This window comes from Polypterus senegalus, chromosome 8 (genome assembly GCF_016835505.1).
Source record: "Polypterus senegalus isolate Bchr_013 chromosome 8, ASM1683550v1, whole genome shotgun sequence".
NCBI classification, from domain to species: domain Eukaryota; kingdom Metazoa; phylum Chordata; class Cladistia; order Polypteriformes; family Polypteridae; genus Polypterus; species Polypterus senegalus.
Window position 1 is genome coordinate 89,097,500 of NC_053161.1, and position 16,129 is coordinate 89,113,628.

Below are 16,129 nucleotides of genomic sequence, written 5' to 3' on the forward strand. Positions count from 1 at the left end.
AAGAAAAAAGAAAAAAAAAAATCACGGTATGTGAACAACTTAACATGTCCTCAGTTATGCGACACATTTTCCAGGATGCTCTCCACTTTTTTTGCTCCTTCAATCTGCTCATAAAAATTCACATTGATGCTTGACATATTTCATAATACATTAAAAAAGCAACTATAATTTTCAGTCTGTAATGTCTGAGGGGAAATGCACAAATCTCTTAAAGCAAAAATCACTTTCATGTCACTTTGTTGCATATACAATATTAAATGTATACAACTATAACTAGGAACTAAACCAAATTTTCAGAATAAAAATAATATGGTCTAAAAACATATAGGAATTATTTTACCTTTCAGGTTCCTCTTTAGCATACAAAGCCAACCCCTTTTACTGCTTAAATGTATGCTTACTAAACAATATGTATATAATGTCAATCACTCAATGACAAGACAATATACAAGTTTGCCAATATGTGCCTGCTTGTGGAAGAATGTCTACTATAATAATGTGCCAGAAAAATTAAACAAGCTAATGTCAATTTAATAATTTGCCAAGGATAGTCTCCTGATTTTAGAAGTTCTTTTTGCTGCAAGCATCATACTGACTTTATAAGATTTAAAATGTGTCTGAGATTAAGGGAATTTACTACTGAAATATTTAGGGTGCAGATTTACACAGGTCAGTCAACATAAACAATCAATGTGAATTTTGGCTAAGCATTTAAACAGCCCAGAAGTCTTCAGGAAGGAAAAAACGGGACATAAGACACATAATGGCCTTAACAGTGGTCAATTTATATTATGACTTCTCATGCTGGTAAATTATACGCCACCTATCAAAAGTATTTTTCCAATATTATCCCAAGAAAACACCAAAAAGGGAAAGAAAACCCCACACCAAAAATAGAAAAGAAAAAAAATATATAGCTCAACTCATAGAAGTTAAAATCTCAGTATAAATACAAACCCTTATTTCAGGTTGGGCATCTGATATCTGGGAAAAGATTAAATTCTTCTGTAATAAATACTGTAAGTTAATAATATTCAATTATAAGTATATGAAATGAGTAAACCTGTCATTCAACTACTTTACCACCTTAATTTTCACATGTCACAGTGGGTGGATGAACAAAGGTAGCAGGCTCTCTTGTGTTAAAGAATAAGCTAGGTAATTTTCCCAAAGTCAAAATTATTTTTAAAGAATATGACATACATTTATTTGCCACAGGAAATTGTAGTCTTAAGTGAAGATTTTTTTATAAATAAAAACAGAAGAGTAGCTCTTATGTAGGGCAAAATGTAGTCCGTACTTCTGAGCTGGAATCTTGTACTGTGTCATTGTTTGTGTGGAAGTTGCACGCATGTGGTTTCCATCCATGTTACCAAAAATATAGAGTTTAAGTGAACTGGTGACGCAAAAACCTATGGTAAATGGGAGTATGAAGCTTTATAATCCACTGGTGAGGCCTCATCTGGAATACTATGTGCAGTTTTGGTCTCCAGGCTACAAAAAGGATGGAGCAGCACTAGAAAAAGTCCAGAGAAGAGCAACTAGGTGGATTCCAGGGCTACATGGAATGAATTATGAGAAGGTTTAAAAGAGCTGAGCTTTTTCAGTATAAGCAAAAGAAGATTAACGGGAGACATGACTGAAGTGTTTAAAATTATGAAGGGAATTAGTACAGTGGATCAAGACTGTTATTTTAAAATGAGTTCATGAAGAACACAGAGACACATTTGGAAACATGTTAAGGGTAAATTTAGCACAAAAATTGGGAAGTTTTACTTTATGAAGAGTTACCAAGCAGTGTAGACAGTAGGCCTTTAGGGGCTTTCAAAACTAGACTTGATGTTTTTTTAGAATTAAGTAGATAGGACTGGAGAGCTTTGCTGGGCTGAATGGCCCGTTCTTGTCTAGATTGTTCTAATGCATTCTGATGAAGAGTTTTACTGTATGCGTTCAAATCTTTCTCAAAACAGCAACAAGAAATGCAACATTTACTAAACAAGCCACATGAAGCCACAACTCAGTAAGGTGGAAGGTGGCCATTGAGGGAGACAGGAAATGAGGAGAAGACTAAATCCAGATTTCCTTCAAAATAACTGATCTCACAATTTTATCTCTATTTATTATAATAAAAAAAAATCCTGCGATGAGACAAGACTTTTTTGGAAGATTTTTTCAAGTCCCACAAGCCAAGACCTTGGCCATCAGATTTTTTTCCAGTCGTGCCCTCCTCTCAACCATTTTCAAAGCCAAACAGAATTAAATCTTATTACGCAACGAATAACTAACACAATATGAAACATAATTTATTTTCAAATTATTACATTTTACTCTTTTTTAATATGGTTAATTACTTTCTGTAATGTAAAATAGTTCTATTATGCATATGTAACAATTTTAATGAAAATAAAAATCTTTTTAAATTGTACAGCAGCATCCCCATACGCAAGCGACAGGTTTTCTGAAAAACGACTTGGCTTTGGTGTTTTAGATTTGTTTAGTCTCAAGACTATGACAGATACTTGAGAACATTCTTTAAGGGAAAATAGACATATTTGGTAAGTTTTAAAGCTTCTGTTTTCAGGATTGAACTGTAGATCCCATTTTAAACCACAGGAATAGGTTTAATCTTTTCTAAAATTAAATTACAAAAAAGCTTCTCCTATAAACACAATTTTCTATGGAAAATTCATGTATACCTTAATTGCAACAAAAATAAATTCAATTTGAAAAATACCAAACCTATGCTTTAAACAATAGGAGTTCTCCTACTCTCACTTCAAAAGCCATCTGAGTATCCTTTGTACATATTAATGCATTTTATTAAGCGAAATTGCAATTTTGTTAATCTGGAATGCAAAATAGCCACTTATTAAAAGGATAAGACTAAGCTGAGAATTTAATGATATCTGTAGTTTGAAGCTATGGAACGATTCAGAAAGAACTGGAACAGCACTTGCTTGGTTAGCCATGAAAAGAAAAACTTGTTCAAACTCCTCTCTATAACCTTGTGCTCCAGTCATTAATAACTATTGCCAATTTACTGGCAATCTAATGGAGCATATTTCTGTTAAGATATGTACCATTGGAAACATTAAAAAAAGCTTGGAGGCAGAGTTGTTGTGCACTGGTAGAGCACTGAATAATAATCATACCATATATTCCATTCTACTATAACATATAAAGTATTTAATTCATTGAAGTCTTAGGTATCTGGACCTTTACACATACCTGTTTAAACAATGAGCTTGCATCCTCTGAACAATTATGCCTCAAATATTAACTTGCATTTTCCATATGGAAGAAATGTTGTCAAATTCCCTAAACTTCCAAAGATATCTGTGCCTAATATATATATATATATATATATCTACCTAGTAATGATGACAATAATGGTATTATATCCACACCCTGTGAATTAATTTCAAGCTCTACACCCTTACAAAATCTTGGACAGACATGAGAAAGGGACCTCTCAATGAATTTCTCAGGTAGGAAACCAAATTAAATCTCACAAGATACATTCTTCCTGAATCTGTGCAAGGCATGGTGTAATCTACCTTAAGAGAAGAAAAGCTGTCTGTGTGCCATCCAGTTGCTATGTCTGTGTCACGCCAACAGAAAAAAGAAAATTACAATCCAAAAGAACATTAACATTAATGTATAATAACATTACCATCAGTGGTTTCCATTTCAACATTTTTTTTAATTTTGTCAGCATTACGCTTTATACTGTTCACTGTTGTTCTTCCTACTCCATAAATTGAATCAATACTTGCAGCGCTTTTGCAGTTTTGTAAATATTTAATAATATAATTGTTTTGTTACAATTCCAACACCATACGCATATGTTTAATTGGCCATAACAATATACTGTAGTTTAATTATAACAAAAGAGAAAAGCTACAAAACGCTATTAAAGCTGAAGGTATGTAACTGACACTGCGATTTCAAAATACAGCATGACGTGGTGCTGGGGAAAAACTAGCTTAGGGAGAGCTATTCCAATGTGCATAGCTCATAGTGTATTGTGCGGCAGCAGTAACAGGTAGACACTGGCATGCACAACTTTTTTTTTTTTTGCCCTGACAGTTAATAGAGTGACAGGTTTTACTGTATCTCAATATCATCTTATATCTGGAATAATGCAATGATTATATTCTTCATTAAAATGTATTTTTACTAATTGCAATGTGAAAAAAATGTTCATACAATAGATTAAATAGTCATATTCATAAGAAATATTTATATATAAAAAAAAAAAAGACCTGAAAGACTTTCTGCTATGACATGGAGGAATTTCGGCAATATAGAACTTTCAAAGAGATGGGGAACAGTATTAAAAACAGTAAGTGAAAATTAAGATAAACAAAAAGAAAAAAGTTTATATTTTTCTGAAGTGTTCTCCTATGAAGAATGGGAGTATCTTCCAAAAAATACAGGGAACAATGAACCACTAAATGATTTGGACATTACGTTGAAACAAGAACTACTTGAGTTAAAAAATACTGCATTCAAAATGAAATGCAGAGATTTGTTAACATTTACTTAACAGTGCTCATGGAACATCGTGATTACATTATTCCTTCATACATACTTTTCCGAAATTATTGCATTCTGGGAAAATTCCTAAAGACAAGAAACTAGCAAATGGTAATCAGTAACATGAGGAATGCCATCAGGTCAGTCCTAATAACGTTAGGCCAGTTATGTTTGCAACATATAGTAGGAAAATTAATGAAAAGGAGTTATTAGAAAGAAATTTCAGCAACACACATCAATGGTTGATATATTGGCTAAAAGACTTTGCATCGGGAGACTGTGTTTCAGAAAAGAACAAATGCATTTTATAACAGTGGTGCATACTGTACATTATTATTTATTTTAGTTTTTAAAACTCTTTTGGTAAGTTAACTTATGAGTAGCAAGTGATCCAAATGGAAGAAGTAGGAGTGTGTTGATGAATGCAAAATTAACTTAAAACAAAGGAAGTGATATGTTATGGTGCAAGAATTTTATATTGAATTATGCAATAAGTGCTGAGGCTGCTTTCCATCTATATTCATATAAATGATTTGGTTATTATTACCAAGTTGGTAAAGTTTGCAGGTGACTCTTAACTTGGGGGATTAATGTATACTTTACAGTCTGTAAAACCTTTACAAAATGGTCCTTAAAAGTAAGATTTTTGGAAAATATATTTTAAATTACATATATTGCAAATAAATGTATTGTTTTACATAAAGAAAGTAATGATACATACAGTACATAATGGAGGGTCTAAAAATTGAAAGTACATTATATTTAGAGCACTTGTCAGTCTTCACGTGCAGAAGTGATTAAAAAATAAGGATGCTTTATTACATAAACCTTACTTCCAAAGAAGACTCGGGTCTTTTGATATAAGCAGCAAGCTGCTGTAAATTTTCTATTATTCTGTAGCAGCCAGTGCATTGTTAACTGCTGTGATCTCCTGAGGAAGCACCTTGAGCGCAAAAGATACAAAATGCCTGAATAAACTTATTAAATAAGAAAGCCTGGTTCACCACAGGATTAACCCTAGCCACACTGAAATCTGTTTGTAAAGGAGGATACTGGCAAGACATGAAAAATTTACTTCTGTCTCTTTGTTTTTATGTTTCTGCTACTTCATGCATCTAAAACTTCCCCTTGGGGTTAACTATTGTTTATCTAAACTAACCTAATATACACATTAAAGGAAATTGTGCTTAAACACCCTTGTGATACCTCATCTGAAATACTGTGCTTCAGTTTTGGCCTCCATATAACAAAACACACATATCTGCTTGTCAAAAAGTCTACAGAAGATGTATTATACTAATTCCAGGGCTACAGGGAAACATAGCACAAATGAAGATTAAAACGTGACATGACAGTGTTTTAAATAATGTTTATTAGCTTAGCTACTTAAGGTATTTGACTAGAACAGATCACTTAGCCCAGCATAACTTATCAGCATGTCCTTTAAGAACATATTTTCGTAGGTTCTTTTGAAACATTTATAACCAATTTTAGAAAAGAATTTCTAATCTAACACATGCAATAAGGGATGCACAAGTTATTTTATCATGACATTTCAATGGTATCTCCTGTGATGACAAAAAAAAAGCTTTTGTATTACAACATTTGTCTAGATTCTCTGCATTGAGTACTAGCAGTGGTGGCAGTTTGGGGTTTGTGTAGCAGACCAGGAGTTGATGGAATGCATGCTTATGATCCCTCACAACCTGATGTACAGGCATGGATTTTATGGATTTACTGAACTATTTGCATTGTTTTATATACTTTTGCACATTCTACACACTATTAATTGTCACTGTTTTAATAAACTGTCATTGTTTTGAATGTAAAGTCTTGTTTTTCTGCTCACATGCCCGAGTCCATCCTTGGTTCATGACTATTAATGTCTGGGAAATGACAGTAATGCCCAAGGCTCCATTGATATCAACATTTAAATAAAGGCTGATGAGCTTCCTCTTTACTTTTGTGTCTTTGAACTGTCTTTTATGCATTGATGTTAACTGATTATCATGCATTATCTTTTATAGTTCAGGTCGGTCAAAACTCCATCCTTGCTTTTTATTGTACTTTTTAGTTTATCATTTTCGTGTTTTTTTCTGCAATATTAAAATGCCAAATTAATGATAGGTACGAGGGAAGTGTTATACAGTGTTGAGGTCTGCGGTAGGAGTGACGGGTGCATTTGACATGGAGGTGGGATACAAAAGGAATCAGCTCTGTACCCTTTCTTATTTGCAATGGTGATGGACAGGTTGACAAACGAGATTAGACGGGAGTCCCCATGGACTATGATGTTTGCTGATGACATAGTGATCTTTAGTGAGAGTAGGGAGCAGGTTGAGGAGACACTGGAGAGGTGGAGATAAGCTCTAGAGGAGAGGAATCAAGATCAGTAGGAATCAAGACAGAATATATGTGTGAGAATGAGAGGGAGGTCAGTGTAATGGTGAAGATGCAGGGAGTAGAGTTGGTGAAGGTGGATGAGTTTAAATACTTGGGATCAACAGTACAGAGTAATAAGGGCTTGTGTAAGAGAGGTGAAAAATAGAGAGCAGGCAGGGTGGAATGGGTGGAAAAGAGTGTCAGGAGTAATTTGTGACTGACGGGTATCAGCAAGACAGAAAGGGAAGGTCTATAGGACGGTTGTGAGACCAGGTATGTCATATGGGCTGGAGATGTTGGCATTGACCAGAAAGCAAGAGACAGAGCTGTAGGTGGCAGAGTTAAAAATGCTAAGATTTGCATTGGGTATAATGAGGATGGACAGGATTAGAAGTGATACATCAGAGGGTCAACTCAGGTTGGATGGTTGGGAGACAAAGTCTAAGAGGCGAGATTGCTTTGATTTGGACACGTGCAGAGGAGATAAGCTGTGTATATTGGGGGGATGTTAAGGATAGAGCTGCTAAGCAAAAGGATAAGATGAAGGCCAAAGAGAAGGTTGATGAATGTGGTGAGAGAGGACATGCAGGTGATGGGTGTAACAGAGCAAGATGCAGAGGACAGCAAGATATGGAAAAAGAGGATCCACTGTGGCAACCCCGACATGGAAAAAGCCAGAAGAAGATTAAATATCAAATGAAGGTGCAAACTAAAAAAAGGAAACTTTTTTTTTTATGGACTCAATGTAAAATTCATCTCAATACCCCAACCTGTTCAATATAGTTTAAATTTTTTTTACTCCAACATACTAAAAAGACAAAATGCTACGTTTTTCTTTTTAATTTTGTTTCAACAAAGTAACATAGTATACAATCCAGCAACTTATACAAAATCAATCTAGGAAAAAATGAGAATTGAGAAGAAGAAAAAAAAAAACCAGAATACAAAAAAAACAAACAAAAAAACATCCAATAAAACAAGAATTCTGCTCCTACCCAAGAGAAAAAGAAAGTGGTTAGAACCAAGAGGAGAGAAAAATGCTTAATTTAACGTTTTGTCACATTTTAAATAAGTTTTTAAACACCAGCCACTTACCAGCGCAAATCTGCAATAATATATTTAGCTGAACTAATTTTGTATCTCCAAAAAAAAAAAACAAAAACACAACAAAACAAACAAACAAAAAAAACACTGAACTTTGATGTAGAAGACTTTTGCCATGGCATATGCAGGTGATCAAGACAAAATTTACTTTAAATGCGTTTCAAGTGGTGTTGAAGGAAAGCTTAAGTTTATTAAATGTTTTTTTTTTACATTAGTAATTGCTTAATAAAGAACAAATAATAAATCAGTGATTCTTTGGCTTGTTAGTATCTCTCATTTGTGCTAAGAGACCCATGGAAGTGACTGCAACCATTTACTGGAGGTTTAAAATGAGATGACACAATGCTCGAGCACATATACGGAACACGCATTTTCATGAAAAAATGTCACAACTTTGTTCCGTTTGTAAGGTCTATCCCCAAATAAAATACAGTATATGTTGTAGTTAAAAATGACAACTTTCACTGTTATCTCTACAAAATATAACGGGAAACTAATTTATAGACACATAAGTTTGTCAATCAATTACTAAATAACATCACTTTCAACATATGAAAACTGGACAAAACAAACATTTTAAGAAGTTGAATAATGAATGTATTTATAAATTAATTTTCATCCTTGTATTACTCAATAAGTAAAAACACAAATACTTTACTACTCATATCAAAAACCAGAACCATAAAGCATAAGGATTTTAAGGTCTTCTGCATTACGTTTTAATTTTTAATCAATAGGCTAAAACAGTATGGCATTTTATTGAAGAAAATTTAAAGGTTTGTTTTAATTACTATTAAAGATTAAGTTGATATGTTACTAAACAGGTTTGAGAACTTTTGCACTGAATAAACAAAATGATAGCTGCCAAAATTATTTAATTACTTAAATATGTTTGTGTGTTTAATCTATTAATCTAACTTCTTGAGATGCAGCATAATCTAGGTGGAGAAAAAAAAAACTATAGAAATGTTAAAAAAACAAACACACACAAAAAAGATTCAAAATAAATCATCCTTACTGATATGGACTCTTGCAATTCTGTTTTAAGTGCATCTAGTTTTGTATTCTGTTGTTTGGTTGCTGCTTCCAGTCTGGCATTTTCAATTTCAAGTCTAAAATCACCAACAAAACAAATGTCAGGTTTTTATAATTAAAATTTCAACATTTAGTTCAACTACTACAATGGTTTTAAATCTTTTTTCTTTATATATTTACATTAGTGTTTCATAATATATACTCTTTGGGTAATTAAAATAGAAACATGTTTCAAAAAAGACCTCTGAGTGTGTTCTTCCAACTGCTTCAATGTCTTTGATGTTCCAGATGAGGATGAGATCATCTCCTGCAGTTTCTGAGATGATGCAATGACTTCTCTTTCTTTGTCCTCAAGTGCATTCTTCAAGTCATGACTTCTGCGCTCTGAATGAACATACTGATCTTCCATTTCCTGTAACTGAACCCAAAAAGAGACCGATGTAATAAAACAATTCCATTAAAAATTATAATTGATAAAAATTAATAAACGTCAAAAGCCAAATTACTAAATGTCACAAAATATCCACCCCAATAGCTAGACAATAAATAAAGGGCACATGTACATAATAAACTTTATTAACAGCAGGAACTAACTTTAAATAAAGAATTTACAGTAGTTTGAACAAAATCCTGCAGTGCAACACTCTTAATACAAGTGTTGTTGATAGAAAATGCGTAAAGATTCAAAATTCTTAAAAAACAAGAAAGAAAAGTAATGTTTTCAAGAAGATATAATGAGGCTTGACTTTTGGCATTATCTAATGAAACTGAAAATTTAATTTTGAGGAAGGTATAAAATATTACAACCCAAATTTCATTCTAAGTGAAGACAGTGTCAATATTCAAATGTCACAGTTTTATCTAAAGCCATAATAGCTTCCTGAGAGGATGTATTGAAAATGATCTTGAACTATGTCTAAGGATTCATAATACTCATAACATTCATGAGGCCACTTCAGTTTGGGAACATTATTGGTATATTATTTCACAGGCAGAAAGGTTTCTTAAAATTAATAAATATTACTATTGTGAAACACAATTACTAGACAAACAACTATGACCATAACTACATTATATTCTACAAACACTATAGTTATTCCATTACTTTAACTTAAAAACAAAAACACAAATGAAAAGAGGACGAGCATCATGGATTATCAAGAAATATTGTGATAGTAAAACACCTACAAGTATTCTAAAGAATGGTGGCATATTCAGAAGAAAAATATTTACAAATACAGTGCCCTTCACTATTATTGGCACCCCTTATAAAAATTTGTAAGAAGGGTTAGAAAAAAAATCAGTTTACTGAAAAACTGTCATCTTGCACTGAAAAAATGAGAAACATCTGACTTTTAATTGAAACAAGTTTATTCAAAGAAAAACAAAGCCTGCATCAATGTAACTGAAACATGTTTCCCAATTAAATTGGACACTGTTAAGTTGATTGCAGTGTATAGGAACTTTCCAGCTGAAACAATGACTTCCTGATTGACTGGGATATAAATGTGAAGAGACACTGAACCAAATTTCCTTAGCCAACCATCATCATGGCAAAGAAAAGTGAACACTAAATCTAAATGACGAAGAAGTGTGTTGCCCTTCATAACTCAGGGAATGGTTATAAAAAAAATAGCTACTTGCCTGAAAATGTCCGTTTCTAAAGTTAGGGCAATAATAAAAAAAAAAAATGATCATCAACAGGAACTGTGACAAACTTGCATGGAAGAGGACCCAAGTTTATTTTACCCCCTATGTACAGTGAGAAGGATGGTAAGAGAAGCAATAATATCTCAAAGAATCACTGTTAGGGAATTGCAAGAAAAAGTAAAATCCTGGGGCTATCAAGTCTCCAAAACCACCATCAGACGGCATCTCCATGCCAACAGATAATTTGGAAGGTATGCCAGAAAGAAGCCTTTTCTGTCAGTTATCCTCAAATGTAAGCACCCAGAGTTTGTAAAATGTTACTGCAACTTTGACTGGAACCATGTTCTATGGTCTGATGAAACAAAAATGCAACTTTATAGCAATAAACATGCAAAGTGTGTTTGGTGCAAAAACAAGGATGGCTATAATGAAATGAACCTTGTCCCAACTGCGAAATATGCTGGAGGTTCTGTGATATTGTAGGGCTGTTTTTCCTTCAAAGGCCCTGGAAACATTGTCAGGGTACATGGCATCATAGATTCCATCAGATTTTAAATCAAAGCCTAGCTACCTCCGACTGGAAATTAAAACTGTGTTGTCATTGGATCTTCCAGCAGGATAATGATGCAAAATACATGTCCAAATCAACCCTGCAATGGTTAATTGACCACAAAATCAAAGTTCTGCCATAGCTATCTCTGTCCCTTGACCTGAACCCTTTTGAAAACCTGTAGAGAGAGCTGAAGAGGAGCGTACACAGGAGAGGGCCTAGGACCCTGGATGATCTGGAGAAATTATGTAAAGAAGAATGGTCCCAGATGCTATGCTTTGTATTCTCTAATCTTATAAAAGGTTATAAGAGAAGACTCTGTGCTGTTATATTGGCAAAGGGAGGTTGTACAAAGTATTAAATGCAGGATGCTAACAATTGTGGCATATGTGTTTTTGTTAAAAATATTTATTTCTTGAAGAGGGCTTTGTTTTTATTTGATGAACTTGTTCCAATTAAAAGTCAGATGTTTCTCATTTTTTTAGTGCAAGATGATGGTTCTTCAGCAAACAGTGATTTTTTTCTAACACTTCTTAATAATTTTTACAATGGGTGCTAATAATAGTGGACAGCACTGTTTGTTTTGTTAAACAAGAATATTTTTCCAGCATTTAATATGCTGCTTTAAGATATATAAATGTATTTTATTAAAAAAACAAAACAACTGCATAATATAATAAGCTGCTATTGAGGATCCTGGTAAAGAGTCATGTTCTATATCCACTATTCTCTGGCAGGACTACCATCTTATCAAAATGAAGTATAATGTTTCCCCAGTGCAGAGCTTTGTACAAGCTAATTACAAAATCTACTTTATGTGTTAGAGAAAACTTGGATTGGAACATTACAAACAGAAATTAATTATTTACAGCAATTTCTTTTCATCAGAAAAACATTACTCTTATAAACTGGAATTTTCACATGCAATAAAAACATTTTGTTCTCTTTAAACGTTACTTTGTTTATGAATGAATGTACATGAATAAAGCAAGTGCTATATTTTTTAATAATACTACTTTCTATAAATACTAAAATGTCATCAAAATGAAAAATATTATACTTTATTGTATACTATTTATAGTCAAGTGAGTTATGATCAAATTTAATTGAATGGCAGACCTGAATTAAAAATGACTATCTTTAATTAAGGTATGTTTCATTAAGGTTACATTTGTAAATGAGCAGAGATCAGTCTATGCTATATTAACACAAACATTTCTATGTACAGTATATGTTCAGAGAAGTATACCTAAAATACAATTAATAGTTGCCTAATGTGGCCAGAAAGAAAAATTAAAAACAGATAAATTCTTTTACATTGAACATAATACATGGAGTGTACTTAAAATGGGAGGCTTAATGTAGAGGAGGGAGAGAGACAGAAAAAATGCAAATGGAAGTGAAATAGCTAAAAAAAAGTGTAGCAAAAACCTACTATTTGAGAACCTTCCACTTCCATCTCCATTTTTGTCTTTTATACATTCAGCTAGTATGAATTCGATTCAAAGCAAAAACAACCTGTTTACTACGTTATCATAAAAACCTAATGTTAAGTTGCTTATTACAGTTTGTATATTTTCTTTTGATAAATTATCATTGTAAACTGGGAAAATTCCTTATTGCTAAACATACCTTTCCTTTTAGTCTTTCGATATCTTTTTGCAGTCGTATTTTTTCTTCCTCTAAGTCACTGCGATACCGGATATTGACCTCAAGTGATGCCTCAGACATAGAAAGCTTTTTCAAGGCATCAGCGAGTTCCTGCTGAAGTTGTCTTAATGTAGTCTGGCCAAGAACAAAATGATAAAAAAAAACAGTCACTGCATTATTATCACTTTACTTTAGTGCTTTTTTTTAAATATACATTTTTTTCTTCTACTTCAGATTATGATGCTACTTTTTTTCAATCACCAGGGACCTCATATATAAACGGTGCGTACGCACAGAAATGTTGCATAAGAACTTTTCCACGTTCAAATCGCGATGTATAAAACCTACACTTGGCATAAAGCCACGCACTTTTCCATGGTACCTCATACCTTGTCGTACGCAAGTTCTCCGCTCGGTTTTGCAGACTGGCGGCACCCAGCGTCAAAGCAAAGCTACTGTTCCTGTGTGGTTACTCTTTTATTTTCCTGGCGCAGCTTTATAAATACACCGAAATTAACCGCATATTGTTTATTAGTGTAATGCATCTGATTGTAATTAACTTGTAACAATATAATGGTCCAGGGAATAGCCATAGTATTCCAAATACCATAACTGCTTTAGCGTTGTTACTCTCACTGCAGCTCCTTTTTCCTCTTCTTCTTCTTCTTTTAGCTGCTCCCGTTAGGAGTTGGCACAGTGAATCATCTTTTTCCATATTACTCTCACTGCACCACTTGGAGTATTTATATAACTATATCTGAGTGTGAATCACAGCAGAAGCTGATCGGAAAGAGAATTATCGGTATACAGCATCAAGCACACGCTACCTTAGCCATGGCAAAACATTTCAAAGCCTTTCCTGTACGGACCTCGCGGTTCAGAAACAGTTTCATCCCAAGATCTATAAACGCACTCAATCAATTGCTCCTTGTAGAACTGTTTGTACTTCTACAATATACAAGTACAATTACCTCACTGTAAACTTGAACTACAGTTATAATATTGCATAACCTGAGCCACTTTATAAAGTGCGTATCTACATATGACGACAATTATCATTTTTAAGATGAAATCCAGCAAAATATGTTTATTATATTATACAGGTAAAACTTTAACTTCATTTAAATAATCTATATTCTTCACTGGGACTGGCGTGAAGGATAGAATAATTAAACATGTACTACGAAGATAGTTCAATGTTCCTTAACTGTTTAGAAGAATCGGCGCTCTTAGCCAATTCTTAGAGATGGCTTAACATCTATTACAGAGCTGATTGTGGGGCGATCGGTTACTTGGAGAAAGAAAGGACTGCGGGGTGGCCACGCCAATATATATTGTATATAAAACAAAGAGAAAATAATGGCACAGCTAAAAACGCAGCAGCAAATTTCGACAAAAGTTAAACGCTTGTGTCATGAGTACGAGGTGGCTATGCAGTGTCTGCAACGGACGTGGCCATCCACCATGCATAAGATACCATATTGACATTGGCGGGCGAAGAAGCCACCAATTCTTTCTCTGCCCAGGACTGTCATGAGCCTAGAGCCGCCCATGAGTACTGCTGAAATAAATAATTTCATCGAAGGTCACGCACAATCACTGCGCCGTGAAACCCATGTTTAATAACGTGCTTTAACTCCTATCATCATGAAAATAATATCACGTATACGTCTGAGTATTTTAGTTATTCAGAGAGCTGTAATATCACAAATTTAATGGATTCTGTGTCCAGTCGGAGGCAGAGAGCCGGTTTAAGAAGCAAGTAGTGATTTACACATGTAGAGCACATAGAAGATCACATACAAAACAGAGCATTTAACGAGCTACTTTAATTACGATGTGATTTGAGAAACTGGTTAATTAAACGATTTGAAGATGACGTTTATGATGTTCTACTTTAATGACAAAATAAACTACATGATTAAAGTGGAAATTTCGAGATTGAAGTTGACATTTCGTGCTTTTTTTGCCCCACTGTGTACCTTTTTTTCTCTGTACCCTAATAAGGTTTTATATGACACTCAGACGGTGGGCTACGACTCGCCTTTTCACGGTGACTTTGATATCTGAGCTTTCAAGTTTCTCCAACACGCTATGTCACTTGATCAACTTCCTTTTGTTGATTATATCACGGTTTAATTAAACAAATAGTATGTTTTTCCTTTGCCTCCACTTGGTGTTCGCTGAAATTCTTATATTTTCCCCTGTTCTTTTCCCATTGTCTTTTCACAGAAGGCTGAGCTTAGGGGAGATTTATATTGATTTGCATATTCAAAGAGGCATAATTCTGGGAGAAGTTGGGGCGGGACATAAGGGACGTGCACGAGCGTTACTTTTCACGCTGACTGGGATTTATGTAGCGGAAGAACGTGGAAGTTGGAGTATGCACAGGTTCCTGCATCTGGATTTTTCTGTGCGTAAGCACATTTTGGCTTTTGTGCTTACGTCATGTTATAGTGTGAATTCTACGCATGGCGTAATGCATGAGGCCCCAGGTAATGTAAAATATATGAAAGAAAAAAATCATATAACCATGCATTTATTTTCAAGTGGGTATGATATTCTAAATTTTAAAGTTTAAATTTCTGACTAGATGTTTCATAGTTCAAGAATTACTGTATATGCATGTATCATGGAGAATGCTGGCTGTTCCAGGAAAAAAAGCCTGTATCAAGCCAAGTAAATTATTTTTTTCAGCACAAATTATGATTCTATATCTTTTCATTTTATTTATACTTTCTTTAATACTTATTTCTTTAATACTGGTTCTACTGTATTTCCTTTATCATGACTTAAATCATGATATTTTATGTGATATTTTAAATAAAATAAGAAAAAGTTGGCATAAAGCTCATATTAAAATTATATCTGGCTCCAATAGTGTATTTAATCCTGAATTCAGACTAATGCATAGCCAATAGTAGTCAGAATTGTTCATAATATACATTATGTGCCTTATTGAACTCCCAGTACTGACTTCTTTGTTTTTCATTACGCTCTTGAACTGATATTTTTTTTTTGCATATGTTCTGACATCAGAAAAAAACTGACATAAATTCAGTGTAGTAAAAGACATGTAATATAAAATTGAAAAGCAATGGTGTTGTCAACTCCCAACTCAATGTAATTTATACATTGCATAGTACACCATGCCCAATAAAGAATGTGCAAATTTAGCATTGCACTGTTGATAGTGAAATTGGTATTCAGTGCTAACTT

General features: G+C 33.6%; 1 protein-coding gene across 6 annotated transcripts in view; it reads right to left on the bottom strand.

Moving 5' to 3' along the window:
* The window catches only part of si:ch211-272n13.3 (ankyrin repeat domain-containing protein 26), a 179,689-nt gene that overhangs the window by 33,129 nt on the left and 130,431 nt on the right, over nt 1–16,129 (bottom strand). For 5 of the 6 annotated variants that reach the window (XR_005634684.1, XM_039761406.1, XM_039761409.1 and 2 more), the window contains 4 exons: nt 12,893–13,045; nt 9,303–9,478; nt 9,044–9,137; nt 958–984 (listed from right to left, as the gene is read on the bottom strand). Coding sequence is in view for 5 of the 6 variants with exons in the window: in XM_039761406.1 (XP_039617340.1) it covers nt 958–984; nt 9,044–9,137; nt 9,303–9,478; nt 12,893–13,045 (450 nt within the window). In the remaining variant the exon portion in view is untranslated. The remainder of the gene's footprint in view (nt 1–957; nt 985–9,043; nt 9,138–9,302; nt 9,479–12,892; nt 13,046–16,129) is intronic. The other variant, XM_039761408.1, reaches the window with a different exon arrangement.